The sequence below is a fragment of the Capra hircus genome, chromosome 28 (genome assembly GCF_001704415.2).
Source record: "Capra hircus breed San Clemente chromosome 28, ASM170441v1, whole genome shotgun sequence".
NCBI lineage: Eukaryota > Metazoa > Chordata > Mammalia > Artiodactyla > Bovidae > Capra > Capra hircus.
The window spans coordinates 41,581,585-41,603,195 of record NC_030835.1 but is presented as its reverse complement, the minus strand read 5'-3'; the positions used below and the strand labels follow the sequence as shown (position 1 = coordinate 41,603,195).

Sequence of the window (21,611 nt, the reverse complement as noted above, 5' to 3'; positions counted from 1 at the left end):
CCCAGCTCAGCCTGGCCTGAGAGCCCGTTTTCGGTGCTGGGACTGCGAGTCCCAGCAAGCACCGCCCCGCGCAAGACTTCCGGCCTGCCCTCTGACGTCTTCCCCCGCCACTGAATCGGAAGTTCTGGCTGGCAGTTGCGTGGAAATGGGCATTGGTGGGCGGAATGGGCTTCGGCCTGGCAAAGGGAACACCGAAGGGGAGACAGCGGGAAAGGGGAAGACGGATGAGGTGACAGTGACTTCGGCTACTGATGCCTCGGCCTCCTGCCAGTACAGGTGCATCGAATGCAACCAAGAGGCCAAGGAGTTGTACCGAGACTATAACCACGGCGTGTTGAAGATAACCATCTGTGTGAGTTGTCAGGTGTGGGTGTCCTTGGGGGAGAAATGGCGCAGCGAGATTTGGGGACCGTGAGAGACCGTGGAATCTTGCCAGCGTTTTAGGGTGATCAAAAATCAACGCGTTTCAGAGTGCTCTAATACAGACTTCAGTTCGATGCTTGACATTTCCGTTCCGGCTCCGTCGAACCTTTGCGTGAATACCTGTAGCGGTAGAGAAGTGCTGCCTACAGCGCTTTTCTCGTTCGGCTCGTGTTTGCTGACCCGGGCGAACAACTCCTCGGAAGGAGGTGGATGCATGCGTTGTGCAGAGATATTTAAAGATCTGATTAGGCTGACATTTGCGCTCCCGTCAAAACTATTTCATTCTTATTCTCCCTTTGATTAGACAGATGTTACCGTCTTAACACTTCATAACCTACCGTAAATTCTCCTAGAATATTTTTTCAGGTTTCATGAATGTACACTATTATGTACGAAGCACTATGCTGAACGTTGATGATATAAAAACCAAAAACGAGGAAGTAAAAATTCTGTTTTCAAGGTGTTCCATAGTCTATTTACAGAGAATAACTATGTTTAAAAAAACCACAAAATTGGAGGTTCTTTGGGGGACATTGGCGAAGAATCTGTCACAGTATGGGCAGTGAATACATTTTTGTCCCCTTTCTGATCTCCTGATGACTTTTTAATAATTCTCATTTCAAAAACATGGCAAGAGTAATTTGCAAGGGAGTCAACAGTGTGAATGTGCACCTGTTTCTTGTCAACCATTATATTAATAATCATTCTTGTGCCTGCACTCTCAATTTCCTATTCTTTGAAATTGTTTCTCTCATTTGGCAAAATTGAAACATACTGCCTGATCTGACCCCACACCCTTGCTGCTGAGCTTTGCTGGGGAGAAAACACCTTAAATGCATAACCACTAACCTCAGGTATGCCTTGATACCATCTGTCCCTCATGGTACACTAGTCCATTCATTGTTCCCACTCCTTTGAACAATACCCTGTCTCTCAAGTTTCACGTGTATCCTCTCCTGCTTCGCTAAGAGAACTTCCACAAACTATGCAACCACATAAACCCAGTACTAGTGTTTGAAATGCATCTGCTCAATCTTCCCTTTTGTTACTAAGAATGAACTATTCATAAACATGTCCAAGGCCAATGCCTCCACTCATGCACCACCCTCTTCCATTTACTTCAGGACACCCCTATAGCAGTACTCTTCTGCTCTCTGCTGGATCATTTCATTTACATAAGTACTATCATTTCTTCCATAAAAAAAAAAAAAAAAAAATCTTGACCCCACTTCCTTCTTTAGCTCCTGTTCTTTCTCCTCCCTTTGACAGCAAAAATTCTTTAAAAGGTGTTTTCACTTGTTCTCTTTATTCCTCTCCTGCTGCTGCTGCTGCTGCTAAGTCGCTTCAGTCGTGTCCAACTCTGTGCAACCCCATGGACGGCAGCCCACCAGGCTCCCCCGTCCCTGGGATTTTCCAGGCAAGAACACTGGAGTGGGTTGCCATTTCCTTCTCCAATGCATGAAAGTGAAAGTGAAGTCGCTCAGCCGTGTCCAACTCTTAGCGACCCCATGGACTGCAGCCTACCAGGCTCCTCCACCCGTGGGATTTTCCAGACGAGAGTACTGGAGTGGGGTGCCATTGCCTTCTCCATTTCCTCTCCTACTTTCCCTTGAATCTGCTTGAGACAGGCTTTCTTCTCCACTCCACGCTAACCCCTGCCCTCCACTAGAAACTGACCTTGTGAAGATCATCATTGACTTCCACTTTGCTAGCCATTCCCAGTTAACTGTCAGCAGCACGTGCCCCCCTTACTTCCTCCTCCCATAAATGCTATGTTCACTTGCCAGGACACCATACTGTCTAGATTTCTTCTTAATCTTGCTGGCTTTTTTCTCTCAGTCTCCCTTCTGATTCTGCCTCGCCTCCCGTCCTTTCTCTTAACCGTGGAGTACCCTGATGCTTGGTTCTTGGGCCCATTTCTGTCTATATACTCTCCTTTGAAGAACTCATTCTTGCTCATGGCTTTAGATACCATCTAAATGTAGAAAATTACCAAATTTATACCTTCTGCCTGAACTCCCTTGAACTCCAGACTCAAATATCCAGCTACTTACTTGACTTCTGAATTTGGACATAACTAATCATCTCAAACTTTCAAACAGTTAATGGCAGTTCTATCATTTTCATTCCTAAAGCCAAAAGGTCTTATAGTCACTCAAGATTCTTCTCTTTCATGTTCCTTATTCAGTTGCTCAGCAAGTCCTGTTAACTCTTCAAATTACATTTGGAATCATCTGCTTCTCGTCACCTTTACAGCTGCAAATGTGGTCCACGTGCCATTGTGTCTCATCTGGGTTATCGCCACAATGCCCAGGTGGCCTCCCTGTGTCTCTTTGCACCTCATAACACAGCAGCCAGACTGATCCTTTTAAAATTAAGTTAGATTCTGTTATTCCTTTGATCAAACCGTCCAGTGACTTTCATCTCACTCAGAGTTAAGGCCAAAATCCTTGCACTGGTTTTAAGGCCCCCTTTTTCTCCTGCTTCCTAGTGGCTCAGAGGTTAAAGCGTCTGCCTGCAATGTGGGAGACCTGGGTTCGCTCCCTGGGTTGGGAAGATCCCCTGGGGAAGGAAGTGGCAACCCACTCCAGTATTCTTGCCTGGAGAATCCCATGGGCAGAGGGGCCTGGTGGGCTACCGTCCACAGGGTTGCAAAGAGTCGGACACGACTGAGCGACTTAACTTTAACTTTTCTCCTGCAGTCCCATTGGCTGCCTCGTATTTCATAAATCAGGAGAGTTCCTTGCCCAGAGACTTTGCACTCTGCCTGGAACACTCTTCTCTCAGGTGCTGTGTGGCTAATTCCCTTACCTCCTCAAGGACTTTTCTCAAATATCTTATCACAGAGGCTTACTCTACCACCCTATTAAAAATGATGATCTCCCTTTCAAGTCTGGTAAACTTTATCACCTTTCTCTGCTTTGTCTTTCTCCATAGTACCTACAGTCTTCTAATATTGTATGTAATTGACCTTATTATTTATTGTCTGTCTCCTTCCACTGGAATGTAAGCTACACAAGGACAGAGATTGTGTATATTTTATTCATTAATGTGGTTGGATCATTCAGGACAGTGTTTGATACATGGTTATTAAATAAGTATTTGTTGGATAAATGAACCATTTCTAGCTTTTTAGATGATCATATCCTTAGCCATCCTGGTCTGAGGGAGAGAACAGTAAGTTATATGTGGTCTGAACTTAATGACTTTGGGCTAGTCCAATTAAATAGCCCATCTGAAAGATGACAAGATGACAGTCACATAACTATGAATATTGTTTGTCCAAAGAAAAGCTAGTAAATGTCTATGCATTTTAGCTAGCAATCATTATTAGTATAAAATAATTTATATTTTTAAAAATTACTGACATGAGGCTAACAACAACAAAATCCCTTTCAAACCATCAGATGCTGGCTTCTCTATACCTTTATTTATGTAAAAATAATTACTGGATGGCTATTTAGGTCAACAGCTATACTATCGCCCACTTCCTTCCACCCCCAGACCCCCAGCATTACACTTTCTCACCCAGGAGACAGATTTTAGAGTAATATTTGGGATATTGAATGGTGGTACTATACATTTTGAATTATTGTACACAATCATTCCATAATGAGATGGAGTTTGTACTAACCTTGTTTATATTATACTAATGCTTGCTGCTGCTGCTGCTGCTGCTGCTGTTAAGTTGCTTCAGTCGTGTCCGACTCTGTGCGACCCCGTAGACGGCAGCCCACCAGGCTTCCCCATCCCTGGGATTCTCCAGGCAAGAACACTGGAGTGGGTTGCCATTTCCTTCTCCAATGCATGAAAGTGAAAAGTGAAAGGGAAGTCGCTCAGTTGTGTCCAACTCTAGCGACCCCATGGACTTCAGCCTACCAGGCTCCTCCATCCATGGGATTTTCCAGGCAAAAGTACTGGAGTGGGGTGCCATTGCCTTCTCCTATACTAATGCTTAGTAATATGCATAATTGCATTACTCAGAAAAATCATTCATTTGGTGCCAGACTCTGAAAATTAAACCATAAAATAATTTTTTAAAGGCTGTCCAAAAGTCCTGAAATTAAAAGGGTTTTAGATATCATGTTGTTTTTTATATATGATGAAGCTACAGATTTTTTAAAAAATTATTATTCTTATTTGTGGCTGCGCTTGATCTTCATTGCTGCATGAGGGCTTATTTGCAGTGAATGGGGGCTATTCATTACAGTGAGCATACTTCTTATAGTGGCGGCTTCTCTTCTTGTGGAGCACAGGCTCTGGGGCGATTGGGCTTCAGTAGTTGGGGTGTGCAGGCTTAGTTGCCCTGCAGCATGTGGAATCTTCCCAGACACAGGGATTGAACCTGTGTCCGCTGCATTGACAGACAGATTCTCATCCACTCTGCTGCCAGAGAAGTCTGACATCATGCTATTTGTTGTGGAAAAAATATCCACTTTCTAGGTGGTTACAGGCAGTAACTTATAGGTACTTTGGTCTCTTCTCTGCTGTATTTGGAGTCAGCAGTATACTCAACCTGATCTCCTCCCAGTATTTTTTATTCTAATCTCCCTTCCCTTTGCTCTTCTTGCTTTTCCCTTGCCATTCCTTCCAGCTTGCCTATCTCTGTTTCTCTAATTTTTTTCTAGTGGAAGCATTTCCCTTGCTTTTAGTCACTCTCTCTGCTTCAGCATTTCACAATTTATTATAGTTATGTTAAAGATACTGTACTTTTAATATCCTGTAGAGCCTGACCTATTTTAACTGCTCAGATATTTGTTAAATCCATTATGGTAACAAAACAAGACTCCTTTGAGATTGTCCCAAGTTTTAGTTCTGTTCAGGACAACAGGAGACAGCTTTCACCCCTGGTTGCTGGGTGCAAAGATGAATAAGACAGCACTACCCTCGCAGGAATGGAAAGTTTCATGGGTTTCACTTTTCAGATGTGTGCTTGCTTATTGTGGAGCTAAAGTCAAAGAGATTTGAGAATGAGGGGGGAAGGGAATTGTCCTGGAGATGATGGGAAGGAAGAAGCACCAAGAATATTCATGAAAAAAAAAAGTGACCAATTCATATTCTGAAAGAGATGTGATTCATTGTAGAATTAGAGAACATAGCAGCAGAAACTAAGTCATATCCATGTTAAGACTGAGCTGGCGGAAGCAGCATTTGAGTTTCCTGGGTGTTCATGGTCCCTGTGCTGTAGGGATTTCTTAGAGGACAAACTTCTCTTTGAGGATACTTGACTATTAATAATAAATGATACAGAATGGAGCAGTTTTGCCAGAATCATTCAGTTCATGTCACTCAGTCATGTCCAACTCTTTGCGACCCCATGGACTGCAGCACGCCAGGCTTCCCTGTCCTTCACCAACTCCTGGAGTTTACCCAAACTTATGTCCATTGAGTCGGTGATGCCATCTAACCATCTCATCCTGTGTTGCCCCCTTCTCCTCCTGCCTTCAATCTTTCCCAGCATCAGGGTCTTTTCCAGTGAGTGATTTCTTCACATCAGATGGCCAAAGTACCAGAGTTTCAGTTTCATTATTAGTCCTTCCAATGAATATTCAGGACTGATTTCCTTTAGGATGGACTGGCTGGATCTCCTTGCAGTCCAAGGGACCCTCAAGAGTCTTCTCCAACACCACAGTTCAAAAGCATCAGTTCTTCTGCGCTCAGCTTTATTTATAGTCCAACTCTCACATCCATACATGACCACTGGAAGAAACATACCTTTGACTAGATGGACAATCGTCGGCAAAGTAATGTCTGCTTTTTAATATGCTGTCTAGGTTGGTCATAGCTTTTCCTCCAGAAATAAGAAACCTTATTTACTCAATTTAGCTGTCTCGCCACAGGATGCTTTACTATATTTGTTGTGTGTGTGGGGAGTGAGGGGGGGGCGGGGGGGCGTTTACTCATTACATTCAAGGTGAAGGAAGCACTCAAATGAAAACCAAATAATAGAGGCAGAACAAGGGAAAAATTCAGCCTAAACTGATAGGGAGGGAACCGGCAGACTTTAATGAACTCTCAGCGTTTCTAAACTCCGCAGCACGCTAGGGAGGGAAGCTGAGCGTAGCACATGGCACGTCACGTGGTGCCAGCAGCCGCCTCTTCCGCTCGGTGTATGTCACCCTGTGCTTGTCCTGCTGTAGCACTCTCAGCAGCATGTTCATTTGCCTTCCCCTTCTGAACTGTCTGAGCCACCAGGGCAGCGCTTCCGAGGTTGCTCAAAGGGTAAAGAATCTGCCTGCAGTGTGGGAGACCTGGGTTCAGTCCCTGGGTTAGGAAGATCCCCTGGAGAAGGAGATGGAGACCCACTTCAGTGTTCTTGCCTGGAGAATTCCACGGACAGAGGAGCCTGGAGCGCTGTAGTCCATGGAGTCTCATAGAGTTGGTCGACTGGGCGGCTTTTACTTTCTAAACTGTAAGGTCCTTGAGATTAGAGCTTATGTGTATCCAGCACTGTGGGTATGTCTGATCCATAGAAATGGCCAAGTAAAGAGAGATGTCGCTCTGAGTGTAGTAGTCATTCCAAACACATTGGTCAGGTAAGTGATTGCAAAAGGAATAGCTACACTGCCCTGTCTCCTGCTGCTGGCTTCTGCCTCCCTCCTTCTGAAATATGTCCAAATCCCATCGTAGACTTTTCATGCTGTCAGGAGATAGGTTTCAAAGAATTGTTAAAGGACAGAGAGAAGACCCCCGACCAGTCTCTGGTTTCTTCATCTTAAAATGAAGCAGCGTCTCTGGCCTTCCATTCTTACTTGTATCAAGACAGGAAGTGTTCTCCACGTAAGGAGCACAGGGAAAGATCTAGAAACCTGCTGTGTTGTTTCTATATGACTTCTGATTCTGTGGCTTCTGTGGCCTTCTCTTTGCTCAGCTGAAAAACCTAACCTGTTACACCTCGGATCAATTAGGTGGATTTAAATTCGGGGTAGTAGCACAGCTCCCTTCATTGGTTCACCTGATGAGTAGACAAACATACACACTTCTTGCAATGACATGAGTGAATCGGAGAAACTTGGAATTGGAATTGAATCTAACTCTTTATGGCATTGGGAGTGCAGGGTTGCTATTCTTCAATGCACTCCATTTTTCTCCTAGCACTCTGATGCAGTCAAAGGGTCATCCTAGTATGTTTGCATGTCCGTCATTTCTTGTATTTCTGTTTTATCCTCTCAGAGTTTCAAAATTGTTTTCTTTTTTAGTTGTAGCCATTAGTTTATGCAGGGACTAGGAGAAGTCAGTGGCACCCCACTCCAGCACTTTTGCCTGGAAAATCCCATGGACAGAGGAGCCGGGTGGGCTGCAGTCCATGGGGTCGCGAAGAGTTGGACACGACTGAGCAACTTCACGTTCACTCTTCACTTTCATGCACTGGAGAAGGAAATGGCAACCCACTCCAGTGTTCTTGCCAGGGAGAATCCCAGGGACGGGGGAGCCTGGTGGGCTGCCGTCTATGGGGTCGCACAGAGTCCGACACGACTGAAGCGACTTAGCAGCAGCAGCAGCAGCAGTAGCCCTGCAACTTTGTAGCTAATACTGATTCAGATGTTGCAATTCTAATGAGCTTGTTCCTATACCTGCATTTTGTATATTTTAATAGGAATACCAGACCCCCTGACCTGCCTCTTGAGAAACCTGTATGCAGATCAGGAAGCAACAGTTAGAACTGGACATGGAACCACAGACTGGTTCCAAATAGGAAAAGGAGTACGTCAAGCCTGTCTATTGTCACCCTGCTTATTTAACTTATATGCAGAGTACTTCATGAGAAACGCTGGGCTGGACGAAGCACAAGCTGGAATCAAGATTGCCGGGAGAAATACCAGTAACTTCAGATGTGCAGATGACACCACCCTTATGGCAGAAAGTGAAGAGGAACTAAAAGGCCTCTTGATGAAAGTGAAAGAGGAGAGTGAAAAAGTTGGCTTAAAGCTCAACATTCAGAAAACTAAGATCGTGGCATCTGGTCCCATCACTTCATGGCAAATAGATGGGGAAAGAGTGGAAACAGTGTCAGACTTTTTGGGGGGGGGGGCACCACTGCAAATGGTGACTGCAGCCATGAAATTAAAAGACGCTTGCTCCTTGGAAGGAAAGTTATGACCAACCTAGATAGTATATTCAAAAGCAGAGACATTACTTTGCCGACTAAGGTCCGTCTAGTCAAGGCTATGGTTTTTCCAGTGGTCCTGTATGCATGTGAGAGTTGGACTGTGAAGAAAGCTGAGCACCGAAGAATTTATGCTTTTGAAGTGTGGTGTTGGAGAAGACCCTTGAGAGTCCCTTGGACTGCAAGGAGATCCAACCAGTTCATTCTAAAGATCAGTCCTGGGTGTTCCTTGGAAGGAATGATGCAATAGCTGATACTCCAGTACTTTGGCCACCTCATGCAAAGAGTTGACTCATTGGAAAAGATTCTGATGCTGGGAGGGATTGGGGGCAGGAGGAGAAGGGGATGACAGAGGATGAGATGGCTGGATGGCATCACCGACTCGATGGATGTAAGTTTGAGTGAACTATGGGAGTTGGTGATCGACAGCGAGGCCTGGCGTGCTGCGATCCATGGGGTTGCAAAGAGTTGGACACAACTGAGCGACTGAACTGAACTGAACTGAACGGCATTGGGGTTTCATAACATTGTAATCACGTGTCCAAAAGGAAAAAAAAGAAAAGCCATTTAATAGGAATTGCTGAGGGCCCAAGGACCTTGATTTGGGCAGCTCAGAACCAGGCAGCACAACCCATTCCTTACATACAGCCAGTGGTCTCCAGGGTCTACTGTAGCAGAGAAAGACCATTTTCTTGCCATGTTCTCAATGGAGAAAAAGAAAAAGACAGGCTCTTTTGGGTAGGTGCCACCCCAGGATTCCTGCCTGCCTGTAGCTCTCAGAAGTTCTAGGTGTAGGGTTACTTTTCTGAACCCCCTTCTCAAAATCATATTTCAAGAGCCACAAAGTTGGAGCCATCTAGTCAACAGGCAATGAAAGTACATTCTGAACTTATTTATTTTATAACAGTTCCTACAGACTGCAAGTAGCATTTTCTGAGATATTTTCCTGCCTGAAATGTCTTTAAATCAAATATCTTTTTTAGCTTTTTAATATGAGGTTAAAAGATTAATATTTTTACCCTAGAAGATTATATTTACTCATCTGAAACCAAGGCTTGTACAGGTGAACATTTTACATCTGAATGGAAGTTTCAATAAATGCTCGTGCTTGGTTGCTCAGTGGTGTCTGACTCCTTGTGACCCCATCGACTGGAGCCTGCCAGGCTCCTCTACCCACGGAATTTTCCAGGCAAGAATACTGGAGTGGGGTGCCATTTCCTTCTCCCGGGAGTCTTCCCCCAACCAGGGATTGAACCTGCGTCTCTTACGTCTCCTGAATTGGTAGGCAGATTTCTGTTACCACTAGCGCCACCTGGGAAGCCATCTTTAAATAAATGCTGATACAACCTTATTGCTATACAAATCCAAAACAGAATCTGCTGCTTTGAAATCCTCTAAGATTTCAGAATGTGTGAATATATTTTTTCTAATATTGTCTTGCATTATTTCAGAAATCCTGCCAGAAACCTGTAGACAAATACATCGAGTATGATCCTGTAATCATCTTGATTAACGCTATTTTATGCAAAGCCCAGGCCTACAGGCATATTCTTTTCAATACGAAAATAAACGTAAGTTGTGATAATTTTTTTTTTGTTTTCTAATTTTGCTTGATGATTTTGCATTTTGAAATAATATTACTTTTGAACAGAATTAAAGAACATTATTTAAAGAAAGAAATTCTAACAAGAGGGAGTCTTTTATCAACAATGTCTGGAAATTTCCGGAAATAGCAGGCATTGCTTTTTTGAAAGGTGTGCAATGTCTAGTGTGTATTTAAGAATATGGTCACTGGCAGGAAGTTGACAAACCATCATCTGGATTGCCTTTTTAGTAAGTTACCTTTTGAAACATATCAATAATTTTGAACAGAATAAAATTAAATATAACCTGGTAGGGAGAGAATTATCCCTAAAAGTAAGCAAACATTAAAAGAAAAATATTTTTTAAATGTAACGTATTGCATGGTATACTCTGCTATTAAGGGAATGGCTGATTGGTTTCGTTGTTAAGTTGTGTCTGACTCTTTGTGACCCCATGGACTGTAGCCCACCAGGCTCCTCTGCCCATGGCATTTCCCAGGCAAGAATACTGGAGTGGGTTGCCATTTCATTTTCCAGGGCATCTTCTCGACCCAGGGATCCAAGCCGCATCTCATGCATTGCGGGTGGATTCTTTACCACTGAGCCACCAGAGAAGCCTGTTGAGGGAATATATGAGATGAAAAGTCAGGAAAGTGCTAATAGATGCAGTTGAATTTCTTTTTAATGTACAATTTAATGAATTGACTTGTATACTCAATAGTTTGGCTAGGACTGACAGATAAAATACAGGACATTTAATTAAACTTGGAAGTCAGATAAACTAATTTTTTAGCATATGCTCTAAATATTGCGTGGAACGTACATACACGGAAAAGTATTTGTTGCTTACCTGAAGTGCATATTTAACTGGATGTCCTGCATTTTTATTTGCCAAATCTGGCAACCCTAATTTTGGGCTAACAGAGACAGTAACAGTGCAATGTATTATCCCTGTCCTCCTTCCCGCAAGTTAAATAACCTGGGCTGTTTTGTAATATAATTGAAGTCTGAGACTTGACTACACATTAGAAACACCTGGGGGAGTGGGTGGGGGTAGCAGTTAATTATTCCAAGTGGAGGACTCACCCAGAACCAGTTAAATCAGAATCTTTGGCAGTGGGATCCAGGTATGAGTATTCCTTGAATCTCCCTGCTGCTGCTAAGTCGCTTCAGTTGTGTCCGACTCTGTGCGACCCCATAGACGGCAGCCCACCTGGCTCCCCTGTCCCTGGGCTTCTCCAGGCAAGAACACTGGAGTGGGTTGCCATTTCCTTCTCCAATGCATGGAAGTGAAAAGTGAAAGTGAAGTCACTCAGTCGTATCTGACTCTTAGCGACCTCACGGACTTCAGCCTACCAGGCTCCTCCGCCCATGGGATTTTCCAGGCAAGAGTGCTGGAGTAGGGTGCCATTGCCTTCTCCATTGAATCTCCCTAGTAGACGCCAAAGTGCAGCCAGGAGAAGCAGTGTGCTCCATGGGGCAGCCCTAGAAGCTCACACCCATGCTTATCCCTGGACCACATCAACTTTGCACACATACTTTCTTTTCCCCGCTTTACACAGATAAATGTCAACGAGTAGGAGAAATATAGAGAAAAAAGCCAGGTTTTGTTGCCTAGCATTTTCTGTTTTTGCCAAAATTTCAGACTCTTTAAAACCTCCAGCTGATTTGCCACCTTTAATTGCTGTCTTTCACTAGTTTAGTTTATACTCATCCAACCTAGAGGCATTTTCTTAAAAATTCATGTTCAGACTAAGTTTCTTATGAGGTGTCATGAAATCTTAAGATTAAATGTGTTTATTGCTGCTTCCACCCATCCTGAGTCACATAAATTCTTGCTTGATTCTGTGTATCAGACAAATGTTGAGAATATAACAAAGGATGAAGTGAACTGCTGTTTAAAGCAGTGCTTCTTAACGAGGGGTGCATATTAGCGCTCACCCTCTGCCTGAGTGTTTCACACACAGTATGATGCCTGGGATAGCCTTCTGCAGATTTTGAATCAGGACTGGGGTCTAGACATTTGTATTTTGAAAAATCTCCCCATGTGATACTTCTGCTGAACATTGCTGATTAAGACCTAGTGGTTACAGACTGAATACAGTTTGCGTTTAACTGGGCAGTTTCTGAATTCGAAAAGCTACTAGATCAGACATTCTTCAGAACCCACAAAAGTTAGCTCTGTCTGTGCTGGTCGATATTAACTAGTTGTTTCTTTACCTGACTGAATGGCAATGTCTTTTTGACAGATGCACGGAAAACTCTGTGTTTTTTGTCTGCTTTGTGAAGCATACCTGAGATGGTGGCAGCTTCAAGATTCCAGCCGAAGCACTGATCCTGACGACTTTATCCGATATGCTAAGGAGTGGGATTTCTATAGAATGTTTGCAATTGCTTCTCTAGGTAGGAAGAAGCCATACTTTCTACCATTATTTGACCAACTGTTTTGATTTTAAAATTAAGGTGCATGGTTTTAATCATTGGTAAGAGGAGCTAGCTAGAGGACTTTAGACTAAATTTCAGCTCTGCTACTAATCTGCTAGGTGAGTTTGTCTAAATTACCTGCTTTCTTACTTTTGTTACCACACATAGGGCATGGAAATGATTATGCTTATCAGATACAAGTGTTTCATAAAGTATTTTGAGACACAGTATCTTGGGTAAAATTCTTCAGTTTAAGTTATGATTATCCAATCTGAAGATTACTTGAATCTCATCTTTATTAAAACAGATTAATAATGGCCAAACATTATTCAGTGTATTGTACTAATTACTATTCTTACTAATTATAATAATTACTAATTATTATACTAATTACCTACTCATATACTATGTGCAGGGAAAGGGCTACTCCCCAGAATTCTCTGAGTTCTGAAATTGCTTTTCTACAGAATTTGAAATTTGTGACTTAGGTCAGAATTGGGTTGAATTAATTTCTGTGACTATGTTATTACTTACTGGTTTCCATGTTTTTCTACTTCTAAAATCTTCTTCCTGATACTGAAATACTATTTTAGCACTATTAAGTCTCCATGCCTGCGTGCTAAGTCGCTTCAATCATGGCTGACTCTTTGCAGCCCCATGGACTGTAGCCCGCCAGGCTCCTCTGCCCATGGGATTCTCCAGGCAAGAGTACTGGAGTGGGTTCCGTGCCCTCCCCCAGGGCATCTCTTGCACTAGCAGGCAGATTCTTTACCACTAGTGCCACCTGCACACCACTGCAGTGTCGTATTTCTGGACTGTGTGTCCTCTTGCGTCCCTTGTTCTTCTCTGGCTGCCCTCACTCCCTTGGCCCTCTCATCCAGTCCCAGTGGTTTTAAAATTCATCTGTCTGCTGAGAATTCCCAAATGTACATAATAATTTTAAAAACTTCCTTGAACAAATCACCTAAACCAAGAGCTATAACCTAATATAATTTTAAGTTTTAAAGCAAAGCCTCTTTAAATTGCTATAGACGAACTGCTTTATGTCTGTAATTAAAAAAAGAAACAACAAACCAACCAAGTTTGTTTTCAAATAGTTTGGAATTTCTGTAGCACTTACTCTATAGTGGCTGTTTTGACACTTGAACAGAAATTTTTTCTCCTACTACATTTATATGTGTCTTAATCTAATCCCTAGTTAGGTTGCAGATCCCTAAAACAGCTTATAAAGAATGTCTTACACAAATCTAGCACTTTATAACTTAAAAACTGTTTTTACAGTATCATCAACTCAGTTTTTTACAACCATCCTCTTTGGTAGGTGGGTTGGGTTGCCTTCCCTATCTGCAGTTGTCAAAGCACAAAAACAGGGAGGGCCAGTGGTCCCCCTGAAGTTCCCCCAGCAGGTGAGCGTCAATGCAGAGCCGGGGAAGGCCTCCCGGTGCCCCGTCTCTTGGTTTCCCCGCTGCAGTTCTCCACTGCTGCTCCTCCTGAACCCATCTAATGTGGGAAAGCTCTAAGGGCTAGGGGCCCTCTAATACCTGCCTGTGAAAGATCGTGGAGCGCAAGGGCAGGCGCAGCTTCCTCAGTCCCCCGGGCTCTAAGCTAGAAAGGCGCGATGTCGTCTGCTCTTCCCTCCAGCGCAGGAAGCCTTTCTCTCTTGATTCGTGCAAGACTGTCTCCAGTGACAAGAGGCCACCCACCACTGTTAGATGGTTCTTCTGAGGAAGTTCTTTATTTTCATTATTTTCAGTTAAAAACCCAGGATATATAATCTGCCTGTTTGAACAGATCCTTGCAGTGGACGAGCCCTTCAGTCATTTTGAAGGGAGATGGTGTGTTTCCCCTGAAGACTATCAAATTCCATGGGGGCTAACCATCCTAAATTACAATTTTGGATCCTAAAAGTGAAAGTCGCTCAGTTGTGTCCAGCTCTTTATGATCCCATGGATGATACAGTCCTTGAAATTCTCCAGGCTGGAATACTGGAGTGAGTAGCCTTTCCCTTCTTCAGAGGATCTCCCAACCCAGGGATCGAATCCAGGTCTCCCGCATTGCAGGCGGATTCTTTACCAACTGAGCTGTTGGGGAAGCAAACAATCAGGAAGGTCCCACTGAGAAGCAATCCTAATTATGGATCCTAATTGACTCATATGAATCCTAATTATGGACTATGGATCCTAATCACCTATATTTGGAACCTCTTCATTTTGGCTAGATTCAGTTATAGAACATTTTAGAAGGAATACAGTTATTTCTTCTATGATATAATACATGTGTTCCAGAAAAAAAAAATGTAATCCTGTAGAAACCTAAATAACACAGCTTATAGGAGAAAATCTTTTTGCCTTTTCATAATATGTTCATGGGGTTCTCAAGACAAGAATGCTGAAGTGGTTTTCCATTTCCTTGTCCAGTGGACCATGTTTTGTCCACTTTGATACTTTTGAACTGTAGTATTAGAGAAGACTTTTGAGAGTCTCTTGGACTGCAAGGAGATCAAACCAGTCATTCCTAAAGGAAATCAATCCTGAATATTCATTGGAGGGACTGATGATGAACCTGAAGCTTTGGACACCTGGTACAAAGAGTTGCTTCATTGGAAAAGACCCTGATGCTGGGAAAGACTGAAGGCAGGAGGAGAAGGGGACAACAGAGGATGAGATGGTTGGATGGCATCACCAACTCAATGGATATGAGTTTGAGCAAGTTCCGGGAGATGGTGAAGGACAGGGAAGCCTGGCGTGCTACAGTCCATGGGGTTGCAAAGAGTCAGACATGACTGAGCGACTGAACAACAGCATAGGAGAAAATAGAATTAGGGACAGACCAATCAAAATGTATGCAGCTGGGTAGTCAGAGCACTAACAGTCTTACTAGTAACAATCTTAATAAAATACTGCAGTTAAAAGATACTGTTAAATTCCTGATCGGGAACAGAACAGATTGCACTCTGTTCTGACTGTGGGACACCAGGGGAACTATTGCTTCTTCTAGTCTGGACTCTGTCTCTGCATACTTTCTGGAAGAATGTGGAATTACATTCAAAAAGTTTGTTCAGATGAATCTGAGGTGTTTTTAATTTAGGTGAGAGACTATTCAAGGTCTTGTGGCTAAGAGGCACTCCATAAAGAGTAGGTGAATCAGCAACGAAGAGCATCTTCATGTGTAATTCCCAGGCTGTGCCCCATCTTCCGGATTTAAAAGCTCCCACTCCCCTGTCTGTTTTCTCTGTGGAGATCTCTAGGAGTAAAACGCTTAAACAACCTGATTTCCTAAAGGGAACTTTGGAAAGTTGATGATTACAATTCTCCCAGAATTACTTTTTCTCCAGAGAGTGAAGTACTTCATGAAAGAATTGTCAAAATATGTTTTGGAAATGATATCAGCAGGATTTGACACAAAAGACAGAGGTTATTTAAGAAATAATAAAGAAAAATTTCTTTTTTATTATTAATGTTTTAATGACCGTTTTTTCAACTTGATTAATTGACTTTCGGCTGTGCTGGGGCTTCACTGCGTGCAGGCGCTTCTCCAGCTGCAGTGACGGGGGCTACTCTTGGTCGCGGTGAGGACTCCTTGTTGCAGTGCTCCTCTTGCTCCTGAGCACGGGCTCTAGGGCACAGGGGCTTCAGTAGTGGCCACACGTGGGCTCAGTAGCTGTGGCACCTGCCTTCATTGCTCCACGGCGTGTGGGATCTTCCTGAACCAGGGGTCAGACCCACGTCTCCTGCATTGGCAGGCAGAGTCTTTACCAGTAAGCCGCCAGGGAAACCATGTTATTAATAGCAGTGTTTATTATTTGGTTGCACTGGGTCTTCGTTGCTGTACTTGCCGGGCTTTCTCTCGCTTTGGCAAGCGCGGGCCGCTCTTCGTTGCTGTAGGTGGGCTTCTCATTGCTGTGGCTTGTCTTCCTGTGGGGCACACGCTCTAGGTGCCCAGCCTCAGTAGTCATCACACACAGGCTTAGTTGATCCATGGCTGAGATCTTCCCAGACAAGGGATCAAAGCCATGTCCCCTGCCTTGGCAGGTGGATTTTTATCCACCGCACCACCAGGGAAGTCCAGAAAATTTGATCTTGATAAAGCATTTCTTTTGTCATCAGCTGATAGGCTGTATTTTGGAACTGTGCTTTATTTGGTTTTAGGGGCTCTGGTTTGGATTGAGACATCTGTATCTTTGTTTTCCATTTCTTCCTCAGAACAGACTGCCTATTTTACTGGCATTTTCGCTTTCCTGTGGGTAGAACGACCCATAAGAGCGAAAGAAAAACTCAACTTCACTTTGCTGCTGAAGGCATTATTGTTATCTAGCTACGGAAAACTCTTGCTGATCCCAGCTGTGATTTGGGAACATGATTACACACCCCTGTGCCTCAGACTCATTAAAGTGTTTGTCCTTACATCAAACTTTCAGGCAATCAGAGGTATGTTTACATCTTACTCTGTTTTCTTAGCTTTCAACCCAGATACAATCTCTAAAGCCTTGTTTCTAGAGTACAGTTTTTATATAACCTATTAAACACTGGAGCTCTTTGTAGAATAATAGCAATGCCTAACATTTTCATAGTGCCTCATCCATGGCACATATTCGTATTAGTTCAGTTTGATCACATGGCACTTTTTAGTTTGCAGAATGCTCCCTTATGCATCGCGTCCATCCTGTGGGGTCGGTTACTGTTGCTTAGTCACTCAGTCATATCCAGCTATTGCAACCCCATGGCCTGTAGCCCACCAGGCTCCTCTGTCCTTGGGATTTCCCAGGCAAGAACACTGGAGTGGGTTGCCATTTCCTTCTCCAGGGATCTGCCTGATCCAGGGATCAAACCTATGTCTCGTGCATTGGCAGGTGGGTTCTTTACCACTGAGCCACCAGGCAAGCCCTGTGGAGTCAATAGGGCAACTATTATTACCTCCACGTTATGAATGAGCTCTTGCTGACTTGTCCAAAGTTACATGGCCAGGCAGTTGTCAAGCCAGGCTAGAATGCCAGGTATCTGCCTCACAACTCAGGAGAATTCTTACTACATTGAGGAAAGGTAAAGCAGCCCTGCGTGTTATCATTCATCCCATACATTGTGAGAAGTGCTGTTCTAAATGAGTGTATTAATCTGATATTTCTTATAATGCTTAGCATCTTGTAAACTATAAAACCAAGAGTATCCATTTTTTTCTGTTATTTTCTTTATAACCTTAAGATCTAGCTTTTATTTTCCTGTTTAATATTCATGCAACTCTGTCTTGATGAGACCAGGAGAAGCTTGGTGATTTTGTTATCAGCAGATGCTTTGGTTCTCCCAAAAGCTTGGCAGATGGAAAAGTAACAATATAGATTATTAAGAACAAATAGAGATTTTCTAAGAAACAGTTTTACAAAACCATTCCATTCACACTGCCACACAATTCACATGGCAGTTTCATTTAAACTCTTCAGAACTTCTCAGTTGCCTTTTCTTTTTCAGTGACCCTAAACATTAACCGCAAGCTCACCTTCTTGGCCATCTTGAGTGGCTTACTGGTGGAGAGCACCATGGTCTATTTCTTCCAGAGGATGGAATGGGCTGTCGGAAGTGACTGTGCCATCTATAAATCTCAAGACTTTTGAAGAGGTACAGAGCATCTCTCAGTGTTCGTGCAGCCAGACAGGTGTCCTTCCCAAACTAGACAGATACCATTGCAGAACGCATAGCCCACCCCCCCAACCCCACCCCAGCACCTGGGTACCTCGAGGTCACCTCTGTCTCCCTGGGGGACGCTAGGGTTCTGCACTCTAGTTCTGTTGTCCCCTCAGTGACCTCAGCAGCTATGTTTTTGTTTCCGGGCCCCTGTTCTCACAGCTCTCTAACACCTCCCTTCCAGGTCATTCCCACCAAAACCTCAGACGCTGAAGTCTGTCCCGCTGACAGCTGTCTCCCACCCTTTCCAACCATTCTGCTCCCTCCCTCCCACCACCCCTGCCTTCTGCTGCCTTTTTTACCTCTCTCCCCCAACCTCTTACTTTCCTTTACCTTTGTCCCATTTTCCTCTCTCTTAAGAAACTGTGCCTGGCACCTATAGGCAGCTTGCATTGTCCTCCACTAGTCCCTTGAAACAGCCGGTTCCCTGCCCTTCTATCAGCGTCCCCGTTAGAGCTCTTGGGGTGAGTCCATCAGCTCCTTTCTCTGCTGAGCTTGGCAGGTCGCCCCTGTGTCTGCACAGAGCAAGCTGTGTGTGCTCCTCTGTCTTGAGGTCACCTCTGCGGACCCCTTTCCCTCCCCCTGCCCCCGCCACACACACAGTGGCCTTGGAGCAGTTGTTCTGAAGTCTTCCCCGCCTTACTTACCCCCGTGTCTGCTCTCACTTTGCTGAGAATGGAGACTCACCAGAGACTCCCCGAGTTTCCTTCTCCTTTCAGCTCTTGCTTGGTCACCTGCCCTTTCTTCCTTCCGTCCCTCCTGTTCCGGCACTGTGCTCAGCTTGTCTTCCTCTCCAGAGCTGAGTACAGCCTGAAGGTACCCTCCTGCCTCTGGTCACTGTCAGCCTCTGGACCACCGCCAGCCCCCCACAGTCTGTTTTGGGATGGCTGATCGGGTAGCCATAAAGGAGTGGCAGGTGGTGAGGAAGGGAGGGAGCAGGCAGGGTAAGCTGAAGCAGCGCTCGGGCACCCCCCTCATCCCACAGGCACAGCTCTGAGCCTTCTCTGCCTCTCCCAGTGGTGCCTCAGCAGCCCTCCTGCCCTCCACGCTCCGCTCACGCTCTTCCTCTCCGGGTCCTCAGAGACACCGCTCCTTCCTCACCCTCTCTCCTCCGCAGCGACTCCTTCCCCTCTGCCAGCAGACGCGTGCAGCTCTTCACTTTAGACAGGCTGCTCTGAGCCCGTCTCTCCCCTGCCTTTCCTCTTTGTAAAACACACTTTCTCCCCAGTTTCCTGAGTCGGTGCTGATAACAGAGGGCAGCCAGCCCCCAGCTCTGCCGGGGCCCTGCTCACTGCTCTGCTCTGGAAGCTGCCGCCTTCCCAGACAGGCCGCCTGCACCTCTCCTGCCATCAGACCTTCCTTTTCCCTACCCCTGTCTGTCTCCCATGGCTTGCCTCAGCCCTCCGCTTGTCTCTCCTGCTCTGCAGACACTTGGCTTTGGCAGCAGCATGGCTTGACCCATCTAGGGCAGGTTGCTTCCAGATCTTTCCAGACCCAATACCTCCAGTACCCCCCCTCTGCCAGGTCACTCATGCCCTTCCACTGCCTTCAAGACAATTCCAGGACGGCCTGGCTGTTATCTCTAAAATTGAACTCAGTATCCCCAGCCCTCACCAAAACAGAATCTTCCTGATAGCTTTTTTTGTTGTTCTTAGTTTTGTTTTGTTTTTTTAATATTTATTTTTGGTTGCACTGGGTCTTCTGCAGTGCATACAGCTTTCTCTAATTGCAGCAAGGAGGACCCACTCATGGTTGCAGCGCTTGAGCTGCTCACTGCGGCGGCTTCTCTTGTTGACAGCACAGGCTCTATCTAGGTGCATGGGCTTCAGTAACTGTAGCACTCGGGATCAGAAGTAGTGGCACGCGGGCTTAGCTGCCCCGTAGCGTGTGGAATCTTCCCGGACCCGGGATCGCACCTGTGTCCTCTGCCTTGGTAGACAGATTCTTACCCACTGCGCCACCAGGGAAGTCCCCTGCGAGCTTTTCATCTTGTCACTCAGCCCCCAGCTCAACCCTCATCGTCTCCTGTTTCAAAGTTTGTAACAACCTCCTCACCAACCTTCAGTCCATCTTCACAGAGCACCACTTCTGGCACCTCCCTGGATTCTCCACCCCTTCTTACTGTTGGCCAGAGTTTTGGTCCCTTCCTGAGCAACCCCTCTCAGTTTTCTCTAAGCGTTAGTGCTCATTTCTCCTCTGTGGGCAGGTTTCTACCCATGGTCTCCACTACCCTTTCCTCATTGCCAGACAGATCACACTCTTCTCCACTAACCAGAGTCAGTCACCTCTGCTTCTCTGTGGAATGAAGACTTTGCAAAAATTTGAGTCTGTCACGCTCGCTCCTTCCATTGAGCTCCCAGGGCCCAGCCCAGTCACATTTCCAGAGCTCCTGAGACTGTCCCGGTGCTGAAGGCCTTGCCCCCACTTGTTTTAGTGCTTCTGCCTTTTGAGCTATCCAGTATAATTTCTGTGAGGAGAAGGTCCCCTGTCTTTAACAGCCATTTGCAAGCCATTATCCTTTTTAGGTTATCTCATGTGTTATACTTGTTTACTTTACATTAAAATGCCATGTATTTATGTCTGACTCCCTCAACCTGGTTTGGTGCCAGGACAGACCAGGCCTGAGGTAACGGTGTCTCCTGTAGTACAGAGCCTGCCCTAATAAGTATTTGTTGATTTGATTTTTTGTGGAATGTGCCACTCTAAATACTGTTTTTATTATCCACAGTTTCATTTTTTACTGTCTGTGGCATGACTGGTTGCATCTGTAAAATAGAAGACATAAAAATACAAACCAATCTTCTCATTATTGTTGTGTTAAATGAAGCAAAGCTTTGGATATACTTCCTGAAAAAGAAAGCAACAGTTATGGCGCTGGGAACTGCTAACCCACGTAGGAAACAGCTAAACCACATACAGAACCACTCAGACAAACACAAGGAATGTTGCGGCGGGGACTAGTGTACGCAGCAAGTGAAGATTTACACATTATAGACGGTTCTGGTAAGCCCTGGAATCGAAGGGACGTGAACTCATGAGTCACACGTAGGAAGAGGTCTTTGTTCACGGCTTTGACATAGTTATATCTTTTTAATTTAAATGTTAATGGTTAAAATAATACTTTGTATTCTTACAAGAGAAATACTTTTCTCTCAATAAAGTAACAATAAACTGAGCTTTTGTGAATTTTTAATTCAGAATCTTCCCCTGTAACTAAGTTACTCTTAAAATCAGCTGATTCAAAAATAAATAACTAAAAACAACTGAATTGTACATCTAACAAGAGTGAATCGTATCTCAGCAGAGCTGCTCCTAAATAAATAAACATCGCCTCTCTCCCTTTCTCTCTCCTGCTTCACTCGTTTGTTCTCTCACTTGTTCATTCCACAGATACTGAGC

General features: G+C 44.6%; 1 protein-coding gene across 1 annotated transcript; it reads left to right on the top strand.

Moving 5' to 3' along the window:
- Nucleotides 92-21,388, top strand: ARV1 (ARV1 homolog, fatty acid homeostasis modulator). The gene is made up of 6 exons (XM_005698968.3): nucleotides 92-352; nucleotides 9,982-10,101; nucleotides 12,363-12,516; nucleotides 16,740-16,964; nucleotides 18,000-18,146; nucleotides 20,941-21,388. Exons 1-5 carry the CDS (start codon nucleotides 146-148, stop codon nucleotides 18,140-18,142), a joined length of 849 nt encoding a protein of 282 aa, XP_005699025.2. The 5' UTR covers nucleotides 92-145; the 3' UTR covers nucleotides 18,143-18,146; nucleotides 20,941-21,388.